General features: G+C 39.7%; 1 protein-coding gene across 1 annotated transcript; it reads right to left on the reverse strand.

The window, feature by feature from the left end:
* Window positions 1-15,514: 15,514 nt before the first annotated feature.
* On the reverse strand, window positions 15,515-23,295 carry parm1 (prostate androgen-regulated mucin-like protein 1). Its single transcript, XM_068732484.1, has 4 exons — window positions 23,167-23,295; window positions 20,926-21,651; window positions 17,059-17,137; window positions 15,515-16,572 (listed from the first exon to the last, which is right to left on the reverse strand). Exons 1-4 carry the CDS (start codon window positions 23,198-23,200, stop codon window positions 16,500-16,502), a joined length of 912 nt encoding a protein of 303 aa, XP_068588585.1. The 5' UTR covers window positions 23,201-23,295; the 3' UTR covers window positions 15,515-16,499.
* Between the last annotated feature and the right edge of the window lie 718 nt (window positions 23,296-24,013).

Here is a 24,013-nt window from a genome sequence, read left to right on the forward strand (position 1 = left end):
GTTTGTTTTATCGCTTAATTGAAAAATCGAAAATACAGAAATACCATCGACAAACACAGTCGTTTTTCCGTTTTTGTTGTCTGAATCCAAAAACAAAAATAGGAGAGAACAAAACTCAAATAACGAGCCGATTTTGGTTTTTGCAAATCCCTCTTTTGTTTTTTCTTTTGAAGAGAGACGTCAAGTAAGACAGTCCGGAAGTATGAATATATCAAAATAAAATTCAAGGCAATAGAATGACCGTATGCAAGGAAAGTGTTAGTCTGTGATGCAAGCACATACCATGAGAAGAAAAATAAATAAATACAAGTGAATAAACGTGGGCTGATGGGAGTGTGTTAAGTTCCTGCAGTACATCCAGAGCTTCCTCTACAGCAAAGAAGAAATGTTTCTTCCTGACGATAACAGTCCACAAGATGGACAGAAGTGGACTTCTGTGTTTTCAGTGAGTAAGCTGCACATTAAAGGAATAATTTTTCATCTTCAGAAATACACTTATTCACTTTCTATGAGAAGATAGACCCTACAGACATGAGAGTTGCATCTTCACATCTAATTAGCATATTTCCAAATTGTTGAACTGCTCCTCATTACTAAAGTAGCATTAGCGACATAAAGTGGTGAGGAGCTAATGTTAACATGCTAATCTTACAGCTACCTTCTTTAACAATGTTCCACTGCTTCAATCGTGTCAAAGATGAAGCCTCCAGATGTTTTCTAGACTCAAATAACTTGTGACACCGCTGATTAATGCAGATTTATTCAGACATGAATTAGTCTGCAGGCCAACAGTTCAACTGAAGTCTTGGAGACACTGACACTAACAGCAGACCAAGGGTAGGATCCACATTCCTGACTTGGTTTTCATATCACAGGGCAGGACTCTTCCTGGGTCTTTGGCCTTCCTGGAGCCACTGAGAGGGGACATCAACCACAGCACTCAAAGCCAGCAGCACACAACCAATGAGATGTGAGGAAGCTCCAGCGGCACACAACCAATGAGATGTGAGGAAGCTCCAGCGGCACACAACCAATGAGATGTGAGGAAGCTCCAGCGGCACACAACCAATGAGATGTGAGGAAGCTCCAGCGGCGCAGCAGTCCACTCAGCACACTGAACCAGCTTCAGCTCCAACTTTCTACACTTGACTGCTTTGATGTTGAGTTCAGTTAAATAATAAAAATTGATGAGACATGTGAAGTGATCCTGTGTTGTGTCACATACTTTACCCTCGCTGATGTTGGGTCAACATGAATCGTCCTCAGTAGTTCATCTGTTGAAGGTGACATTAGCAGCTGACCTGCTTCCAGAACAGCTTTGTCACCATGAGCATGTTTCAATTGAATGAAAGATTACTGGCCTAAACCAAAGTGGACAGGTGCTTAAAAGTATTTAAGTGTAAGTAATAAAAGGTGAAATACAACAGTAAATAACACTTACCCAAGCACCAATGCTTTAACCACTAAACACTAATACATCCATATGTAGTTGGCAGTAAACCAGCATCAACAATACTTAACTCAAACCAAAGAAATATTAACGTAAACATGTTAATATAACTGTACATAATAGATGACTTTAAGGCCAAGGATTAAGAGGGTTGTACACTGAGTCTGGCTGCGGTCGAAAAGTCCAAAAATGACCTCCTAACGTCTATTCCTAACCACTTTTCCTTGACCTCTATGGAAAACATCATGTGGTCAAGGAGAGATGTGAAGGAGAATTCATGAGGAGTTAGGAAAAGACAAAAGTGGTGCTTAGAGAATGTGTTTGAACTGCAGAACGTCAGGATGTTGAGAATAAAACTGTGTTTTCATGCTTTTGTTTCAGAATTGTCATTATTTTCCTGTGGTACACTCACAGTAATGTAAGTGATTTATGATCAGTTCTGCACCGACAGGTCACGGCTTGTTTCATTTCAATTTTCACGAGAAAATAAAGACAGACACAGTAAATGACTTGAGTGCATGAACACAGGCAACATTAACAGCTCCATTAGTACAGCGACGCCGATTATCATGTATGTATGAGGAGCACAAGTGCTTCTTCTGTGTGTTTTATCACAGGAAATAAGGCAATCCAGGACTCCCTGATACAAAGAATAGTTCTTCTCATTCAATTGGTTAAAAACAGATTTAATAACTCTTTTTTGTCACGTATAATATACCTTGTCTGCATCGTTTTGGGGCCTTCTGTTCCCCAGTTTGAATTGAGGTTCTCCAAATGAGGGAAACAGCGCCCCCCTGTGTTACAATGGTAGATGTCAGTCAGTCTGTGTGGTCAAAAGGGCCAAAAAGAGAAACCGCATGAAGTCTACACTGATAAGAAGAATAGCGTCAAAGAGTCGGATACGCTGTTACTGTGTATCGGGTACTTTACTCTCTGGCCTCACATCAATCCATGAAAGTTTGCAACAACATTTAAATCAAACCACCGGGCAGTTAGCAGCTATAGCTTTCCAGCGCTAGCAGTGACGGAGTTCTGTCAACAAACGAAACTAAATGAACAGTGACTGAGACGTAATTTAACATGGATATCAACCACTCCATCACCGCGAAGGAGAGAACAATGGGCTGCAGCATCAAGTCACGTGAGTCAGATTCACTCCATCTGTCTGTCTGCTCCTTTGTTTCTATACTGTGTGTAATTCAACTGTTTCCTAAGTAGTTGTGAGGTTATATTGATTAAATGCACTTTGCATTTTGCAGTCTACACACATGTGTATTTCTTGTTTGTTCAGTCAGCTGTTGACCGTGTGATTTGTGAGTGTTTGCAGCTGTGCAGAAGGTCTGGCACTTTGATGTTTTGTTTTGCACTTGATGTCCTTCTTTATGTCATATTCATCACTTTTTTTTCTTTTTCTTTTTTTTTTGCTGTGTGGTCTTTAAGGATTCAAGGATGCAAAGCAAGTGTGTGTGGTGAAATGCCCCTATGTCTGTGCTAAATAGTGGGAAAAATAAGAATTAGAAAAAAGATACGCTAGAAGTTTGAATTTGAAGAATTTTTGTTGGTTCGAGACTTTATCGCTCTGATAGCCCCTCTCAGACTTTTAAACAGTGCTTTTTTCAACAGGTTTTTGATTGTTGAACGATGTCCTGACCTGCAGAGGTTGGCGTAGATCCCTCCGGCCCTCTTCTTCACCTCGGCATCGTGCCACTCCTTCAGGGAGGGCCGCTGACAGCTCACCAAGCATTGGGAATACGCCTGAGCTTATAGCTTTTATGTGGAAAACATATGTGAAGTAATAATAACAGGGTAATAGGCTCATTGTGATTACCATTTTCATCCATGAGTCAGAGTGAGATTTGTGTAATCCTGCAGTGGGGATTGAGACGTGACGAACCGATCAACAAATCAAGTCTTTGGAAACAGTGACTGTGTTTTTGTTTTTGAGCCAAACACAGTGTGTTTACAGCCCCACACCTCCTCTTCCTTGTGCTGGCCAATTGTTTACAGTCCGATTAGAAAGTTGAGACCCAAGAATAGAGTTGGAGTTGAGGAACGACATGCACAACCGGACTGTTTTCACAAGTAGCCAAATTACAGCCAGTTTATTTTTGAGCTAATAAAAAGCTGAAGCGCTGATGGGGCTGTCAGCTTTATTATCAGGGAAGCAGAGATTTGTTCCCATTCAGACGCAAGAGTATTAGTGAGGTCCAACACTGATGTTGGGTGACATGGGTTTAAGAGGTCGAAATATCAACCAGATGCCTGTCTGAAATCCTCAAGGTGGTCTGCAGACTGTAATGAATCACTTTTACCACTAGATGGAGCTGATTATCAAGAGCTTCTCGTCCAACCCGCTTGCTTTGGATATATACAGATATATGTTTGTGATTTAGATTTGACTTAAAGGGAACAAACTGGATGTTATCTAGTGATGGGAGCATGTTTTGGTCTTTTTAGAAATTAGACATAACTTTTAAGGACTGAAAGGTCAGCATTACTTGCTTACAGTATGTGACATGGCACGGTATGCTGTCTGTCTTAAGGACACTTAAGCAGGACGTATGAGTTGGAGCAGTGACTTACTGTGCAGGGTCATTTATCACTTGCATGATTTGCCCACTCACTGCTATATAAACTTATGTTGTGACCTTCTAAGGGACAGGGTGAAGGATTTGGTGGCTCCTAGCGGTGAGGTTGCAGCTTGCAACCAGCTGAATCCGCCTCCAAACTTCACTCCTCATGTTTATACTTCACCGATTTCTCTTCCTGGTAAACCGGTATATTTATTCAATATTTTTTTTTATTAAAAACAAGTTAGAATAATTGTCTCCAGCTCCCTCCATGCTCTTAAAAATAGACTACAACATTTTTTATATTCTCTGAAACTAAGGGGGAAAAGAAATCCCATGAAATCTACTTTAGGAAAGTTAATGATTTTACAAAATATGACAATTTTATAGTAGATCCAGTTTAACAAAATGAAGTACAACACATGTTAAAACAAACAAACCGACAACATTTGGGTATAGTCTTCATATTTAATTTGGGAAAATATGAATTCACAACCCATAATTAAACCAACCCGCTGTGGCAATAAATCAGCGTGTTTACATGCTGAATAAGACAAACAGGACACACCCTCCCCAGTCTATAAACACTCAGCTGTGGGATACATACTCTGGATGCTTCATGCAGAACGGAGACTTTTTTATGTTGTTGTAAAAGATGTAAATGCTCTTGTTGTAACAAGCTTGGCCCTGCTCACTGAAAGAAAGCCACCAAAGTATCATCCCCGATCAGTTACCACTTAAAGGTCAACATGCCTGAGCCACAGATTTGTTTATGTAAAGTTAGCATATATAAGCATATGTGTGGCCTCATGGTCTCTATGAAAGTTGCTCTGCAGCGTCACCGTTCGATGGCTAAAACTCTGTTAGTCAACATTAAAAACACAATCAATGAAATCTCAATAATACATCAAAGTGTAGGCCTGCTTTTACAACAAAATAATGCTTTTAAGATTATAATTTTGCAAGGAATCTTTCTTATTATTATTGTTATTTTTATGAAGCATCGAGTGGTCTTTAAAAGAAATGTATCTTTAGGCAGTAAGTGATACTGTTTTTAGTTATTGTACAGGACCCTCTTATTTCACACTGGCCTCACTGACTATCTGTACTTGTGTGTCGACCTTTTGCTTCTTGAATTGATAGCCCACTGTGGTTTCGTACTATGACGATAAGCGGTAATTGGAGGTGTGATCTCACTTCCCGCTTGACATGTCGCCACCCGGTTTGTAACGCCGCAAATCTAATAGCTTTCATCAGTGGGCCCTAGTGACACATTTTTAATGGGACTGTGGTCAGTTAGTTGTCTCCTCTGCTCTCTGTGATGGGAGCCGCCGTCGTAATCTCCTCGGTGAAACAGTCAGTCACACATCCAGGTGACGTCGCAGCAACGGGTGTGGTCGGTGTTGCTGGCAAGGGAGTTGTCACTCTCACAGTTGACTCGTCTGTAATAACAGTGTCTGGCTCTGGGGTGGACGTGCTCCCGTCTACCATCGCGATGGTTGTCGAGGCCGTGTCGATCACGACCGGTGTGGTCCAATCTGGGATCAGATCTTCCTCAGAAGACTCCTCCGAAGATCGACTTTCTGAAGATTCACTAGATTCCGAAGACTCCGAAGACTCCGAAGACTCTGAAGACGAGTCATCGTATCTAGAGGATCCAGTAGACCGCCAACACCACCTGCTGTTCCCGGCCAGCCATCCCTGCGTCAAGTCATTGTCAGCGATGTCAGCATCGTGATGCCGAGGCCAACCAATCTGCGGAGGGAGTATCGAATGAAAGAGACGTCACACTCTGATGCTGTCAAATAATCAATTTCTCATGGGTTTTTCCAGCCCAGTATCCCTAGATAAAGCCTCTATATGTGATGATTCTGCAGCACATGATTACGTTCAGCGCCAACGCAGGAGGTAGTGTGTTCTTTGCAGTAGGAAGCGAGGCCGGAGGTAAACGATATTTGCCTTTAAAACCTGCGCTCGCCATCTTTTCTGCACCTTAACCATACCTTAAACCCTCCTGTGAGTAGGCTACGATGTGCAGGCGTTGCAGAGATATATCATTTAAACAATGGTGTCACTGAGAGTTGAACGTCATTGAAAGAAACCGTAAGCCAGAATTAACAATACACAGTACCCAGTCATGGCACCTTTGGCCTTCACCTTGGAATGGACGTGATTAAACTTACATTTCTTGTTTTTGGCAATCACGCACTGATGCTTATTTTAACTAAACACGTACACAAGTCTAAACAATCACCACTGCCGATAACTTAGCAAAAATGTATTCTAATTTAAGTACAATTTCAAAATCTGTTAGTTTATGATTAGTGAGCAAGTTATGATTGATTCGTTTATCAATTAGTTTATGTGTTCACAGGCCCTTTACTAGAGTAAAGGGCCTGTGAAGCAGGTATGTAATCAATGAAAATACAGCACTGGAGCAGTTGGAGACATAGGAAATGTAACGAACACAACAGTCAGTAAGACAGAAAGAGCAGTGAGGGAGGAGGATGAGGGAAGATTCAGCTTTGTGGTGAGCTCACCGGCTTAGCGGAGGCTGTTGTAGACACAAGAACGATGGCGAGGGCGGTTGCCAGAAACTGCATCTCTGATCGGGTTTTTGTCTGCAAAGGAGGGAAGCCACAGACAAAAACACATTCACTTACACACAACCAGGAACAGAGCTCTGTCAAGAGGCATAATAATCTGATTTACACTGGAGAATTGCAATAATCTATCCAATGAAAACATCTTTTTTTTAAGAGATAAATACTCATACCTAGTGAGAAGTTGCTCATGAATCCATAAAGCATCACAAGACATACAGTAAATTGAAACACATGTAAATCTAAATTCAATTTAAATTTGAAACTCACCTCTTTCTTACTTCTCTTAAATCCTAAATACAATCAATGGGATCCTGTGCAGCTGTGTTCACTCTCCGTTTTCAAAGCAGAAAGATGTCTGACCTCCATGTGAGATTGGCTGCTGCTCATATACGCTGCCTGGATGGAGAGGCCGGCCCGGGCAGGGCTGTGGCGGGCAGGGGGGGTGCCGGAGGGAGGATTGGGCAAGACTAGGATTGCCAGGGGCTGGAATGGAGGGGAGGGGCAGGAGAGGAAGTTTACCACACACTTCTGGATTACCTAAATACATGCATGAATCAGTGGAAAAGTTATTTGTAATTTTCATGAGTCATGTATTTCCTTAGGCTTATTTGCAGATATTTTACACTCTTGTTATTTTTGGGGCTGTAAAAAATACCAGGAAAAAACGGAAGCATTCCTCCGTTTGTGTACTTATACATCGCATATCCGACAGGAGGATCGTCCCTGAGAGTTATTTATGTAGACTGAGAAATAGGGCCATGAGGGTGCCTGTGGTGCAGCAATGTTTTGGAAAAGGATAAGAATGTTAATTGATATTCCAGGATATGTTGTACGTGAAAGGGAACAAAATTAATAACTCGGGTCACTGCAGGTACTAGCTATAATAATCAAAAAGAAAGCACACAATTAAACACAATTAAAATATAGCAGTAAATAAACATGTAGATATTAACAGTTCACCCTTCTTATGTCCAATAACTTTTCGCTCTGTGCTCCAATGACAGTTGAGCAAACTTGGAACCCGGCAGAACCTCGGTCCCCCCCTGTCCTGTTATACTTGGATATGCTACGTCTCTTCAAAGGTAACATTATAATGGTTACATCAATGTGTCACATTACATGGTGTGTTTTCACATCTTAAGTTAGCTAATGTTAGCAAAACATTAGCCAACAATCTCTCAAGAGGAGTTGGCCTAATGTCAGACCACAGGCGTCAGTCAGGTTTGCTTCCTCCTCATTTCTGTGGTAACGTCAAAGAGATTTGGAAAAAGACAAATAGGTTTCTTGTTGACAGATTTTGAAGATGACATGAATTATCACTAGAAAAGTAACTCTCGGTGTTATTAATACAGGACGTCTAACTTCAGTTAGACATCGCTATGTTTCCTTTTGTCCGACTTGGCAACTGTAACGTGGGGTGGGACTTAACAAGGGTCACTTACGCTCCTCAGGATTCACGATCAATTCAAATGTTCAGTACCAATACAGGAAGTAGTGTAGCCTTTATGCAGTGAGACAGGAAGTTAGACTTTTGAGGTGGTGATGGTAGATGGACGTGTCTTAATTATATATTAAAGATGTTTTTTAACCGTAACCACAATGTTCCCCAAACCTTAGCCATACCATAGTTTCCATTTGTAGATATTGTAGAAAGAAATAACTTTTAATTATTTGGATCAGATGTTGGATGACGCTTTGTGTCAAAGGCGGAACTGAGATGTGACATGGCGACAGGAGGCGACTGAGAAATGACGAATGGAGACGGAAGTCTGAATGAGGTGATGGAGACATGATCCAACATACTGGATGATTCAAGGTTGAGCAGGCAGTGGAATGTTACAGTAGAGTCAGAGAGTAGCCACACTTTGATCAGACCTGTGTGTGTGTGTGTGTGTGTGTGTGACACCACTGTGTTACCTCATCACTCTGAAATTTTCCCCCTCCTCTCTTCCCGTCTCTTCTCCTTGTGAAAACCCCTCAGGATGAAGCATGAGAAGTTTAAAAATTACAAGTTTAAGGACACAGATCAGCACAACAAACCACATCCATTTGGGGTTTTGGACTCTTGGTCAGACAAAACAAGCCTTTGCCTCTGGGAATTTATGATGGGTATTTTCTTAGCCACGTTAGCGGCATTGGCTTTAGGGATGGCAATGTTGGTCTGTCAGTCAGACTGGTATATCTTAACGACTAGTGGTTGGACTGCTATGACATTTTGTGTTGACATTCGTTGCCCCCAGAGGGTGAATCCTAATGAATTTGGCGACCCTCTGGCTTTTCATCTTGTGCCACTATGAGGTTGACATTTCTGGTTTCAAAATAAAAAAGAAAGGTCTGACTTTTCATCCGGCACAGGTCAAAGTTTGAAATTTTGTGGTGACATATCTCAACATCTACAAGATAGATTGGCGGTAAAATTTTGTGCCGACGTTCATGAATCCTAATGACTTTGGTGATCACCCCTAGCACCACCATGAGGTTGACATTTGGGGTTTTGGGTGAAACTATTCATAGGATACATTGTTTAGTTACCCTGTAATGTAATTCAGACACTCATGTTCCCTTCTGGATGAACTGTAATAACTTTGGTGATCTCTTAACTTTTCATCTAGCAGCATCACCATGTCAAATTTTATGACCAAATACCTGCAGAAGTAATGACATTCCCATCATCCTCCGCTGTATTTTGTGGTCAGTGATGTTTAGCAAATGTTAGCATGCTAACATACCAAACTAAGATGGTGACCGTGGTCAACATTAAACCTGCTAAACATTAGCATGTCGGTAATGCCACTGAGAATATCAACACATTCTATTATGGGAAAGCCATGTAGTGTTACAGCAGTACAAGACACACCAGAGTGTATCCAACATCATCATCATCATCATCATCATCATCATCACACGCACATCAAGTCTCCAACAGCGTGAGACATAAACCCACTTCCGACTGTGCACACATCCTCATTCACGTACACATAGTCAGAAACGGAAACAGCTCAGGAAACAGTTTTAACCACATCGATTAATCTTCATCCAGAGCCGTTCAGGGGGATATCCTAACTCTGGTCAATTATTATCCAAACATAGCAGTCTTAAGTCTTTACCTTAACTGGTCAGTTTGAACAATTAAACAATCTTCTGGAAGTCGGGCAGCTAACGCAGTAAAGTTCTGCTTTGGTTAAATAGTAAAAAAAAAAAAAAGAAATCTCATCACAATAGAAACCTTGAGGATTTGAGATTTGAGGCATGGTTGTAGGAGTTGACAGTAAAAGTCTCCCCCTCAGCGTACTTTCCCCTGTGGTAATTAAAGGTTAGACTCTTTGTTTTCATGAATAGTGCCTGCTATTTTAAGACATTTTGCTCTTGCTTTCCTTGGAGTATGTAAAGTTAAAATAAGTAGGCTGTGGCTGATTGTTGGCTTCCGAGCATATCCTATAAGTCTCTTGCTCAAAGACGGCCTTACAACATTTCCTGCAGCACTGCTGCTCATTTTAGCAACACAGAGCTGCCTCCCACTTTTGTTGTTAATAAAGGAAGTACCATTTTACCTGATAGTGACAAACGAGGTTACAAAGGATGTGACATATATAAGAAGACATATCTGCAAAATGTTTTGTGATTCTGCACACCGTCCGGTAACCTTGCAAATGGAAAGAGATTATTGATTAACAGACAGATTTTACGGCAGAAGGATATCTTGTACTGACACTATTTCCCTTCATCTTATATGCATCTAAGGCATGGTTAAGGTCTGGAAAGGCAAATAAAAGACTTGGTTAAGGGTTAAGGAAAGATTATGTAGTTAAATATTATAAATTTCAATGCCAGCTTGCAGTTTGGGACGAGGCAAGACCGTGAACCTCTCATGTAAAAATCACAGATCCATTTACTTAATCCATTTACACATATTTGTCGTTTCAGATGTGGAAAAAGACTCCTCACATTTAAACTGAGTTTAACAGTGTGAGTGTGTGTGTGTGATGATTTGATGATCTGTTACTTTAAACACTTTTCAATAAAGCTAACAAGAGAATGGCACTGACTCACTGAACAGAGCACTAAATCATATTACAACAGCATTACTTTATATATATATTATAAACAATTTCTAGCAGTGGCACTCAGTCTCGGTGTGGTGATGAAAATGTTTTGAGTCTGGAGTGCTCAATGTCTGCCCACGTTGAGCACCGCTCTTCCCCTTAGACTTAATCAAAGGCACCACCCGGTGGCGGAAGCCGAGCAGCACATTCACAAACATCACATACTGAGAAGGAGCAGAATTATTACCATTAAAGGATCGAGAGCTATCAGTCCCAGGTGGGTTCAAGTGTGGCTACTTGAGGTTTTCAGAACATACAGTGACAGTAAGATTGGTTAAAGTAGTAGGAGGATTTAAACCAGAGACTATTCTCAATATCATTACTATTACTCATGCATTAATGTAAAGGCAGGGTAGAGCTATTTTGTATTGGACTGCACTTTGTTTCCAAAATTAGTATTTTTTTAAATATATTTTATTATGATAATTATTTATCTATATTGAATTAATCTGGGAATTATTTTGTTATTGTTGGATTGTAAAAAAATATATATATAAAAAATATATATATAGTATATATAATGTCATTCTAATTTGTAGTATAATTAAATTGTTGTATTTTAAAAAAAGCTCACTTTGCTGTCCTATAGGTTGTGGTTTTGTTCCTGTGCAGGCCCACAGTCATATTTCACAAAACTGAAACAGCCAATCATAACGTTCCCAACCCTTAGCCAAACAGAAAATTGGATTACTTCTTCTTCGTCTAAATTAAATTTCACCTGCACCACCGGAGTGTGCTCAACAGGGGTAGACCACGGACACTGGTAAACACACACTTGTCTGAGGTTACTGAGTCTATGGGGACATCTTCTGAAACTCATACAGATCATTAGGACCAAAAGAAGTTCATCTTAGGGTTTTCTTTGTGTGGACCAACCAAAATGTCCACACAAGTAACACACACAAGTAACACACACAAGACACACACACACACACACACACACACACACACACACACACACACACACACACACTCCTCTGTGTTGTAGCTTGTATGTCACAAACACCTGGTGATTAGTGACATCTCTTGGTGATGAAACTCATGTGCTACCTAAAGCAACCACAACTTCAGGGTGTTGACCAATGAACAGAAACACCTCGCATTGCTAACATCAAAATGGAGAGAAGACCCTTGTGTTTAAAATGCAGATTTCTGAATCTAAATATAACACTTTTGGCACGAGTAGCAATACTTAATACAAACAGTGGCTAGCTTGCTCGAAGAAGTTAACACTTTTACATGAGAAAAAAGCCACCAATATTTATGCAGCTGTTCTCACTGCATCTCCAAAATTTCCCTCTCTTATATACTTCCTTCAGTTTGAGGCTTATCAAACGAGTCATGACATGTTTTCAGATCCTAAAATAGCTTGTAAAAGTGAGAAGAAGCCACAAACAGTGAAGCTTCAGTCTCAGTCAGGCAGAAAGTGAAACTTACAGCCATTTTTTCCAAGTAAATGAAACAGCAGACGTTTCCGATCTGTTGGAAGACGTTTGTGTGGGCAAAAGTGTGTGTGTGTGTGTGTGTGTGTGTGTGTGTGTGTGTGTGTGTGGGTGGGTAGTTTTGAAGGTATCAGACGAGAGATACAATGTATTGCCCTTCACAAATGCTTCCTGTATGGTTCAGGTTTCCAAATCCAATTGGTACACATTTCTATAACTTTTTTTTTTTTTTTTTACATATATTCACAAAATTACTACTTTAAGTGTATTATTCAAGAGCCCCAAAGTATAACTTGGTTTATGACTAAATACCTTCAAAACTATTGACAAAAGTCTCAGCTGTGCTTCCTGTTTACTGCCAATTAGCTAATTTTAGCATGCTACCACACGTCAGGTAGAAGGTGAACATGGTAAACACCATGCTTGCTAAAAACTCAGCATGTTTGCATTGTCATTGTGAGCATGTTAGCATGCCGACATTAGCATTTAGCTCAAAGCACCACTGTGTGTGAGTACAGAACCACAGAGCTGCTTGAATGGCTGCGGAGTCCTATTTTGTGCAAGCCGCCTCTCTGTTAACTATGTCGATAGAGCATGGTGTCAGACTGTGGTTTCAAACAGTCCTGAGCAAGTGAGGAGTGAGAGAGGAAGAGGCTTCTTCCTGTATCGCTTCTTCCTCTGTACAACGAGGGCAGTACATGAACTGAGCACTAAAACATCTGATTATTCCCCGTACTTCAAACGTACCGTGCAGTATTGTCACTGAGCATCACTGCAAAAATACAACAGAATTTACTTTATACTTTATCTAATCCCAGTTTGCAGACACATGAGTGCACTGTCCTGAATAGAGGTCTTAACCTGTCAGTAACAGTAACAGTAACAGTGTCAGACTGTGGCTCATTTAAAGGATGAGTCCTCGTGGACTATATCATTTTGGAGTTCTGCTGTCCAGACGTCCAAAAAATGGTCCAGCACTTCCCCCAGTGTAATTATAATGAAACACACACACACACACACACACACACACACACACACACACACATTGCTTGGAGTATTTAAGGCCTGATAATAGCAGTGAGTGACAGAAATCTGCACCCTCTATTATTACTGCTGCCCTTCTATGACGACAAATAGAGAGGCGAGGAGTAGCAGCGGTGGAAAGTAACTAAGTACATTTACACTTCTATGCTTTTGTACATTTTAGAGGCACTTGCATCTGCTTGAGTACTTCCATTTGATATCATTTTACACTGCGCACATCAAGTTGAATTCATAAGCAGTGAAGCGCACCCTGAATCATTTCAATACCCTCAGTGGTTTTCCTGCTACAGCCTCACTTGGTGTGGTATGTTGGCTAACGTTAGCCAACTTTTGATATTGATGTGTAACTGTGTCCGTTCGCTGGCTTCATGGCTTGTCTGCCTGTGCTAGTATTACATTATGGTATGTTTTAATGTGGTATTATGTCAACAGTAACACAAGCGCCTGACTTAATTTTTTGGGGGAGAATTCAAATTTGAATCATAATTCAAATGATCTTGTAGTTTCTTGTTATCTTGTGGCCATCCTGGTCGCTGTTCAGCAAAATCTCTCGCTTTAAATCTCCATTGAACCGAGTCGTTTTTGTGTATTATTGGTATTAAAGGTCTTGTTTTACAGGTGGGTTTTGTGGAAAAATCTGCTAGTAAGTTTATTTAAAAAAAAGTTTGCAAAGTAACTCATCTGCCAACAGTCTGAGATTTGGGTGTGTTATGCTAGTACACAGAATTTTCTTTTATTTCTAAACAGACCTAACCGACCTCCCAAGATCTGAAACATTGTCTGAAGTGACATCACTCGAGGCAATTTATAAGACTCACCGCAGCTCCTTCTGTAGACAAAAGGCTTTAAACAACTGTTTTAAAATATGCATTTGAAATGCAATATACTATTTACCTTCAGGTATAGTACTGAATGCAAGACTTTGCCTTGTAATTAAGTACTTTTACATCATGGTGTTTTTACTTTTAACTAAAGTAAAGGATCTGATCACTAGTTTAACGTGTCAATTGTGGATTTTTTTCAATCAATCTTGATAGAATATGACAATAAGTAAATCTGTGAATAAATAGGAAGGGAGCGTTAAACTGTAACGCAGGTTAGGAGAAGAAGTTATCATAACTGGCGACACTCAGGTTCTTCCCCTTCTCTGCTGAGGCTTAACCAGCCAATGATTGTCCAGTCACAGTACAGTATTTTAGCAATATGCAACCATGGATGTTGTGGCCAAATGACTACAATAGATAGTTTCTTTTAATATGTCAACTAAATGACAAAGCCAGAGTTGACGATTTTAGGATCTCGGTGGAGATGAAGAAAGCAGATGGGAGGTTACGAAAACAAAACAAGCTGCTGTGGTTTGAAGTAGGAAGAGAGAAGAAGAGCGTGGGCACGAGAGGAGGATGTCATGGGAAAGAGGAAGAATAGAAGCAGTCACGATGGGAGGGCAGTGATGACAGCACCGTTATTAAAGCTCCCACTAATAAATGCTCTACAGCCACTGAGGAGCAGAGACGAAGACATCGTGCTGAGCCTTAGCATCCATGAGTGTGTTACGCACACGCTGTGTTGTCATATCACGTTATCTGTTTCACATGCTTCAAAAGATATCATGTATTCTTTTGTATTCACATATAGGCATAAATGACAGTATTGCCATCTGCAGATATTTTTGTAAACAATCTGTTTTTGGTATGAACAATTTTCATAATAGTGCATCCCTCACTTACATACAAAAATGGCACTACTTTTTTCCAAAGCTAAATATTTTACAAATAAATAACAGCATTTTTCTAACATTTACTTGTTGGTATTTATGGTCTCCAGAGGAGGAATCCTGATGTTTTTGGAGACTTCTGATCTCTTGTTTGGCACTTTTATCAAATTTCAAATTGTTCACATGAAATATGATGAACAAATATAACATGTACAATAAATATACAAATACATATGATGAATAAATATAAACCTAATGGATCAGATTTAAGTGACTTCATTGACCATTCCTCTTCCACAGAGGATGAACCTCTTCGGTTTTATTGACCTCACAATCTTTCCTCTAGCCCGACTTTCAGGACCAATTTTAACTTTTTATTACCATTTGTTATCGGAGAGGCTTGTAGCTGAACTGTATGTCAATTTGTTTTGTTTTATGTGTGTAACTGCTTATTACTGTGTTATTACAATCCAACAAACATCGATATGTCATGACATATGCCACTCATTAAAATTGTGTACATATTAGCACCTTAAAGTTTCTCTCTGAGTCTCTGTGACACAACAATCACAGGGACTCAAATGATTCCTTTATCACTTTTATTCCACAAAAAATTAAATACAATCATATCACAACATAAAATGTTGTCACATCATTCTTCACCTGAATGCAAACAAGCAATACTATAATACTGAAGGAATGAAAATTACAAAATGCAGCCTGGAGCACATGGAGCAGGAGAGGATCCAGTGTTTTAGTTAACTTCAGTAGGATGAATACGCATAGGGCTTAAACCAGATATCATCCTAGAGGCCAGTCTCTCTCTGCACCATTCAGTAGTATGAAAACGATTCATATTCATTTTAACTGCATGTGATATAAATCTTTTCATGTAAAAACACTCTTTTACACACTTAATTTGAAAATGAATAAATGAAGCTACAAACATTTTCCTCAAAAATTCCGCTAATGCCAGCTTTTTTTTCTTCTTTTGCCTTAAAAATCTATTTCTATTGCCTTATTCCTACTTTCATCCTCGCTAAAAGCTAAGACAGCCGGTCATCATCATCCTTTTTAGCGCCTTTCTCAAAATTTGCTCTCTGAATGCAAATGTCCAACTCTTCCTCTCCTCGGATCTAAGCGTATATGTTAAACCAGGACATTTGTAGATGAGTGCTGTCTGAGCTTTGTACTTTGTCTGGCTGGCTACATTCAGGTTGATAGCGGAACCTTTTTCTACTTTTGCGACAGAAACCTCATCGTTTCACAGTTTCATTAAGAACAAGTCTATGCAGCAAGAGCGTTTTAAAATGTTTCTCCTTCCATGTTCACTCTACCTAGCAATAAAACAAATGAGGCTACTTTAACAAAGATCAATAGAAACATCACATTTGCTTTGCATTTTGGCAATCAAGCGGTAAGGCCGCAGGTCACAGTTATACAATGTGACCGCGCTGAACTCATCACGCACACACGAAAAACGCACTCTGATCAGAACGTCTCCAGCCACAGACTGAGGGCTCTGGGTTTAGGGGGTCACTTCTGGAGTTGGAGGTTCTAAGGTAAGGATTCATGGGTCATACATTGGGTTGCTGAAATTTACCATAGGTCTGTTGTCCAGAAGAGGGCCATAGGATCTACGTCTGTAATGGAGAGGAAGTAGAGAAGAAACAGTGAGAGAGAAGTTGAATGGAGAGAAAGGAATACGATGACAGTAGTCTTTAAAGAAAAACTATATATATATATATATATATATATGAAATAAAGATACTTTAAAAAAATGCTCTTTTGGTTATACAAACATTTTAGAGTTACTCTGATGCTTGACATAATTATTAATTTACAATAGTAAGAGTAGCCCCTGAAATCTGTACACAGGTGTTTTCATGAAAAGTGTTTTTGATATTTTTTTTAACAAAAATTTAACTAATAAAATTCCATTCATCTTCATTGTAGCGGCAGAAATCTCAGAGACAGATACCTTTTAAAAAAACAAAAAAACGTTGAAGAATAAAACCTAAATTCACGGCAAAATATGTTTATTTTATATTACCTTTCCCACAAAATGTCATCACTAACAATAACACGTCAATGCACTCGTTATAGATTTGTTTGAGTTCTGGACTCACCGGATCCTGCAGTGGTAAAGCCCAGCCAACACTAGGGTGACAGTCACTGAGGACACAATAACAACAATGACAATACTTCCTGGAGAGAGAAAGAGAGAGACAGTAAGTATCATAAGATCCATTGTTTGTAAAAACGGTTTTAGTCCTGCAAACAAGTAATACGTTTTTCCAAGTACCTGCTGCCTACATTTCTTCCTACATCACTTCCTTTCCGCCTTTCAGTACTTCTGAACTCAAACTGTATATCTTCAGCTTGCTTATCGACAGTGTTGTGCAAGTTATTTGGAACTGCTTTACTAATTTCTCTTTAGCATTACTCATTACATAGTTTTTGTTACTCAGAACAGTTCTGTCAAAGGAGCCTTTTATGTTCAACTGAAATATATATATGTGATTCTTAAATGTATTGCTAGTTTTTTTAATAATTAAAAGGAAGGAATAAAAAGGTATTTGGGGAAATATCAGAGTTGTCTCAGTCGGCTCTGCAAAAATGTATTCTGTTTAAAATGTTCTGCGTTATTTGCCTGCATCTCCGGTGGAACACAAACGCACTATCCACGTTGGAATAAATGAGACGACTGCATTCGATTTTCATGGCAATCCATCTTTCAGTTGTTGAGACATTCTACACCAAACCTCAAAGGTCAAACTCGTGGTGGGAGATGAACATTCAGGAGATACACAAATTGATTAAAATTGACGGTCTGGGAACCAATAGATATCTGGCAATGGTTGGCTGATGGGCTGACCAATAGACATCGCCATCCATACAGCCATGACACCAGCAAAGCACAGCAGAGAATCTAGCTTCAGAATCAATTTGAGACATAACATTTCACTTGCTTCCTCTTATTCGGAAGCAGAATTCAATCAATAAACACCACCATGGGAAATTAAGCTGTCTCCAACATCTCTCTCTAAGTTCAAAGTTTAAGTTGCTTGGCTGACAGACAACCAAGTAACAGATAACTTTGTTGAGTTTCAACAGTGATCTGGGAGGACACTTTAGGGAATTGAGGGCTCCATTGGATGCTCTGACAAAATGGCCTTTTTTTTGTCCGTTTGCTGTAGATTATCAAATCAATCTTCAACTCGTCATGGAACAAAGCGGTCCGATCCTTGAACTCATTTGGCGATAGGTGGGTGGAGTGGAAGATCGAGGTTTGTGATACACAAACACGGAAACAATTGCAGAAAAGTTGCGTCACAATGCAAATATTAGATGAAAAACTTTGGCCATTTAAAAAAAGTTTCTTGTTTTCCACTTTCTTGTGGCTTTCACCGGCCACAACAAAAGAAACCATGATGGTCTGACCAGGGCCGATTAAATCAATTAAACCACTTAAGGCGCCGACCATGAACCAAAACTTCTCTGGTTGAAGTCAGGCCAAGGACCTTTGTTGCAGCTCATTCCCCATCTCTTACTCCCTTCCTGTCACCTCTCTACTTTCACTGTCAAATAAAGGCATAAAATGGACAATAATAATGATAATAGAAATGATAAGTTACAGATGTTGAAACCAGCTGTCAAGACAATTGCAATTGCTCACTTGGTTGTGTTCTAACATTGTAAAACCTTTTTGTTTGTTGTGTAACCATGCTATCATTAGCCAAATAGCAACACAAAGTACAGCTGAGGCTGATGGGAATGGATGTCTGCAACACATTTCATGGAAACCAACAAAATAGTTGTTGAGACATTTCGTTAAAAAACAAATGGAGAAAAAAGTGAAAAAAATTGCGTTTTTTAACTGTTACCAGTTGTGGTGGAAAAAACGATTTAATAGTACAGAGTGAGTCCTATGATACTGAAATTAAGAACATTGAGAAAAGAAGTTTTTCTTTGAAGTATTTATTCTCTGCGCAGAGAAGGTTCAATCGTCATACAGAGGTGTAGGTTGTGCACCACTTCTAAAGGACCTGAGCACAGAGTCAATAAGACATCTGGGCAACAGTGACCATTCTGTGGATAACTATTGAATGGTCAACTGTCTGCATCCCCATTCAGCCCCTTTTCTAAGCTGAACATATCATCTCCTTGAGTAAGACACACACACACTGTTTTACTCTACTTGAGAGGACCCTCACTGACCATGTCTGACATTCATTAACCTTGTTTATAACTGGGAGTCCGAAAATCTTGAAGTTGTATCTCACAAGACAAAAAGGGCCAAAACACTGAGTGGTCCGACAATAAAAACAGATAAATAAGTCACAGTGGAAATTTGCATTGATGCTTTCAGATGTGATGAGAAATCAAACTTTTGGGTGTGCTAAAGCATATAACTGCAGAGACATAATTTCACATTTAGTTCCTGACTTAAGTTTCTGGGACTATTTCTGGGTGACTCATTGTACTCATAACACTTATAATTGGACACCTAGCATAGAAACAGTCAAAGTTCAAAAACCGTGCCCTGGAGGTATGTCATAAAAGTTCTGAGTCAGACGCATTATCAGATTCAATGGTTACTGATGACGGGAATGTCTTTTCACATTCCTGCACATGAGGGACAGAGTTCAAACTCTGTTAAAATAACATACACAGAAATCCGTATTAAGAATGGATGGATCTATAGAGCTGAGAGACTTGCTTGACGTGTCTCTGCAACGACTGGATGCCATTGAAAAAACAGGTCAGTTTTGTGAATGATAGGGTGAGCAGGGAAAGAATTGGCAGACAGCCATTTGTCTTCAAACTGATGCCGTTCGTTTTCACTCATTCAACTAGTGAAGACTCAACTTCAAAGTAAACAAGGAAGTGTGAGAGTGAATTGTTGTGTTCAAATATTAACCACAGATCGACACATTGCTTAAATAGGTCAAAGAGAAGGAGGAACGGATGCATGGACTCTGTTTACACTGACCTCTTTAATCAGAGAGGTGTGGTCACTGGTGCTTTGTTGTTTGGTTCCTTTTTTCACTCAGAGACCCTCAGTTTCAGGACAGATGGACCATTTACATGCAGTTTACTGGCAATATGTTTTGACTATGCTTTTATAGAAATTATTTATAAAAAATGGAGAGGTAGGCACCTTGAGCCTGGGGGCCCCAAACAGCTATAAATAGATTATGATGTTCGGATATGAAAAGTATTGAATTATTTTACTATTCTTATACATTGTATCCCAAAATAACTAACAAAAGGCGCCCAAAGAACTTAAAAATATGCAACAGATTCAGATTTGACTCACAAGTACATTGTGCTGATAAAGCCTTTTTTTTAACTCTTTACTTGAACTAAACATTTGTACACAGGAGTTTTACTGTGCAGTAATAGTAGTTTAGAAACATTGGTGAAATGGTGGTCAAAAAACATAATGCAGATAATTTCCAATTAGACGTATTAGTTGCTTGCTTTGACATAACCACATTATTTCCTGTAACTAACAGGCAGATTTTTTGTACTAATTATGCTGATGGATTGTCATGAAATTTGCTACATATATTCAACTCTAGGTCAAAGTTCTCAGTAAAATATCTCTGTGATGTTGTATATCTACTTGATTGTTTGGCACAACATTTGGTACAAACATTCATGGTCCCCAGATGATGCATTCTGTCGTCAGACGGTGACTTTTCCTCTTGTGCTGCCAGCTGGTTGACATTTCTCGTTGTAATTGAACTATTTTGACAGCTATACCGCGTAAATTTCTGTGAAATTTGGTACAGACATGCATGGTGCCCAGAAGCTGAATTTCAATAAAATTGATCCCCTGACCTCTCATCTAGCGCCATCATCTGTTCTAAACTTTAATTTTCCCAATACTTTGGTTTATGACCAGATAACTGTAAAACTAATGGCGGTCTCACCTACTTTGTGTTTAGTCATAATTATCAAATGTTAGCATTGTTGTCGCTACATACCTGAGCTCAGACCCTCGGACTTATGTCCTTCTTGTCCCAGTGTGGTGGTTTGGGTGGAACTTGCGGTGGTGGTACTGGTAGTAGTTGTTGTGCCGGTGTTTTGGGTGGTGATGGGGGGGCTGGTGCTGGTGCTGATGCCGGTACTGATGCTGGGGCTTGTGCTGGTACTGATGCTGGTACTGATGCTGGGGCTTGTGCTGGTACTGATGCTGGTACTGATGCTGGGGCTTGTGCTGGTACTGATGCTGGTACTGATGCTGGGGCTTGTGCTGGTACTGATGCTGGTACTGATGCTGGGGCTTGTGCTGGTACTGATGTTGGCACTGATGCTGGGGCTTGTGCTGGTACTGATGTTGGCACTGATGCTGGGGCTTGTGCTGGTACTGACGCTAAAGTCCTGGTCAGTTGTGATAGATGGAGATGAGGAAGACAATGAAGAGGACGTGGTTTGTGATTCTGATGAAATTGTCGCATTTGGAGTGTTTGTTTGCTCAGTGCCGGTTTCATTTTGGGTGGTAGCTGTATTGTTGGTAGACAGAGTTGTACTGGTGGAAGTGATATCGGTGACATAAGCACTTGACGTGGGTGGTTGAGTAGTTGATGATTTCAAGGTTGTAGCCTGGGAGCTGACCCTGTTCGACGTGATAGGCCTCACTGAATTTCTTTGAGCGACTTCTATTGTTGGGGATGGTGATTCAGATAATACTGCACCACACAACAGTAGACCTGCGATTTAAAACAACATTTTTTTTAATTTAAAATACATTCCGGCGGCAATGTGTTTCAACAGATTTAAGAGCATACAACAGCTATTACAGGCCCCACAGTCTCTGGGGACACCATAGAGGGATGATAATGATCTTACACTCCAGGTATTTAACACATTACGGTTTACTCAGCATGAGCACTCCAAAAAATAACCCTGATGATGTCATGTCATGAAAGATGTCATGATGATGTCATGTTGTGTGTGCGTTTTTATTAATACTATCACTGATGACTCTAAATTGCAAGCGGTACACATGAAACACTTGAAGGTTTTGGGGCTTTTACCAATAATAACAGTAATACAACAGAATAAGACGCCTTGACGGCGAGGCAGAACAAATAAATTGATGACATATTGTGGGATGGACGAACACATTGTTGGTTTTAGTCTTTTCCAGGGATTTGTTGACACTAAGAAAAATATTGAATAATGCCAGCCTTATCCTTTAACAATGCAGTCTATCAGGGTATTGCAACAGCTGAGACTTTAACACGCAGTTCACCAACTTTCAACTTCACCTTTAGAACTAGTAGGTTACAGTTCAAAGTCATGACAGAATCAAGTTCTGTTTTCGGAGACCCGTGTAATGCTTTAGGGGGAGAGGCAGAGTTTTGTCCTCAGTGTTTTAATAAAAAGGAAGAGATAAGGTATGATGCATTCAACGTCACTCCACATCTCTACTGGAAATGAATAACAACATCATCCTCTGACAGAAAGTCAGTGATTCAACTCACCACATTATCCTGTGATGTATAAGAGCTCCATTACTACCCCCAGGTTTCAAAACTGCACAGTGTTGTTCACAACCAAAGTCAAAGTTAAGAAGAACAAAAAAAGATGTCACGCCCCTGAGCATTAGTGGCACCTACAAACATGTGTTTAATCATCCCAAAGTTGAAAAAGTGAAAATATCCAATGTACTTTCTCACTTGTTAAATATTGTTTGTACAGCTCAGCACCAAATCAAATGTTACACAACAAAGAAGCATTCCGTTATTTAACGCTAACCCTCATCAGGAAGAGCCGGCTTGTGATTTTAACTTTATTGTATTGAATACTAAATAACTAACATCTTTTTTAAACCAGTGAAAAAAGTCTGATCTTAAGAGATGTTTCAACTGTTGCAATTGAATAAAAAATGTCTTGAAACAAGCCTGTCTTAGTCGTAAACGGGAAATAATCTCACGCAAACAGCGACTTAAATGAAATTTGGAGAGATTTTTTACATGACACCAAATAGTAAGAGGGACATTTTTGCAATGGAGAGGTATGTCTGCATTCCCTCCACCTCCCTCGGCAAAACTTTTCTTCAATTTATTGAATTATCTTGAAAGTTGTGACGTGCTCTTCCACATATTCTGACTTGCTCGAGACATTGACAAGTCTTGTACATAAAAAGACAGTGAGAGAAATCAGATTTCAAGGCTAGTCACCACATCAAATAGCATGCATTGATGTCAGTGTTTACTTACATGATATCACAGCCTGCAGGCTGACCCTCATCATAGTGCTCTTTTCCCTGTATATCTCCACAAACACGTGTGTAGCTGCAGCTCTGCGCTCTGTGCTCCCTGAGGACAGATGTACTGTGTGCGGCTGCCTGTGACTGGAGGTGACTGATTACTAGAGCCTGGAGGCGAGGCTACGTGATGACTGAGTGATGCAAGAAAAGAAAAAAAAGGGGGGGTGGCCCGGTCATAGTATGAAGCTGTTTTAATGATGACTTAAAGGACCAGTGTGTATGATTTAGTGGCATCTAGTGGTGAGGCTGCAGATTGCATTCAAATAAAATACCCCTTCGCACACGCCTCCCTTTCCAAGGGTGTCTGAGTACTGTGGTGTCTTTCAGTTGAGGTAAGGACGTGAAAGTAAAGTACTAGTGAGCTTATTGTACCTAATAGTATTTGATATTGTATCACTAATATTCCTATAGGTGATTATAATGTGCTATAATATAGTGAGTACAGGGTCTATATATTGTTTAATTCCATTCCTCACCCCTTATCGGTGTAATATGTCAAAAAATACCAGTATTTATGTATATTTTTTATAGCAAAACATTTAAAATACACATCATGTAATATATTATAAAATATGTTAGCAAGTACAGCTTCTTAGTGTCATGTGTGTAAGGTACAGTCAATTTAAATTGAATGCTGTTCTTAAAAGTGTGTGATTGATATAAATCAGCGACACTGTATATATATATATATATATATATATATATATATACACACACACAGTATTACAGCCCACAGATAAACTAGGAGTCCATGAAACACAATAAAGATTGATGAAAGTATTCATTAATTATTTATC

Source organism: Cebidichthys violaceus, unplaced genomic scaffold (assembly GCF_023349555.1).
Source record: "Cebidichthys violaceus isolate CVI_PGR_0920_01 unplaced genomic scaffold, fCebVio1.0.p SCAF_59, whole genome shotgun sequence".
In the NCBI taxonomy this organism is placed as follows: domain Eukaryota; kingdom Metazoa; phylum Chordata; class Actinopteri; order Perciformes; family Stichaeidae; genus Cebidichthys; species Cebidichthys violaceus.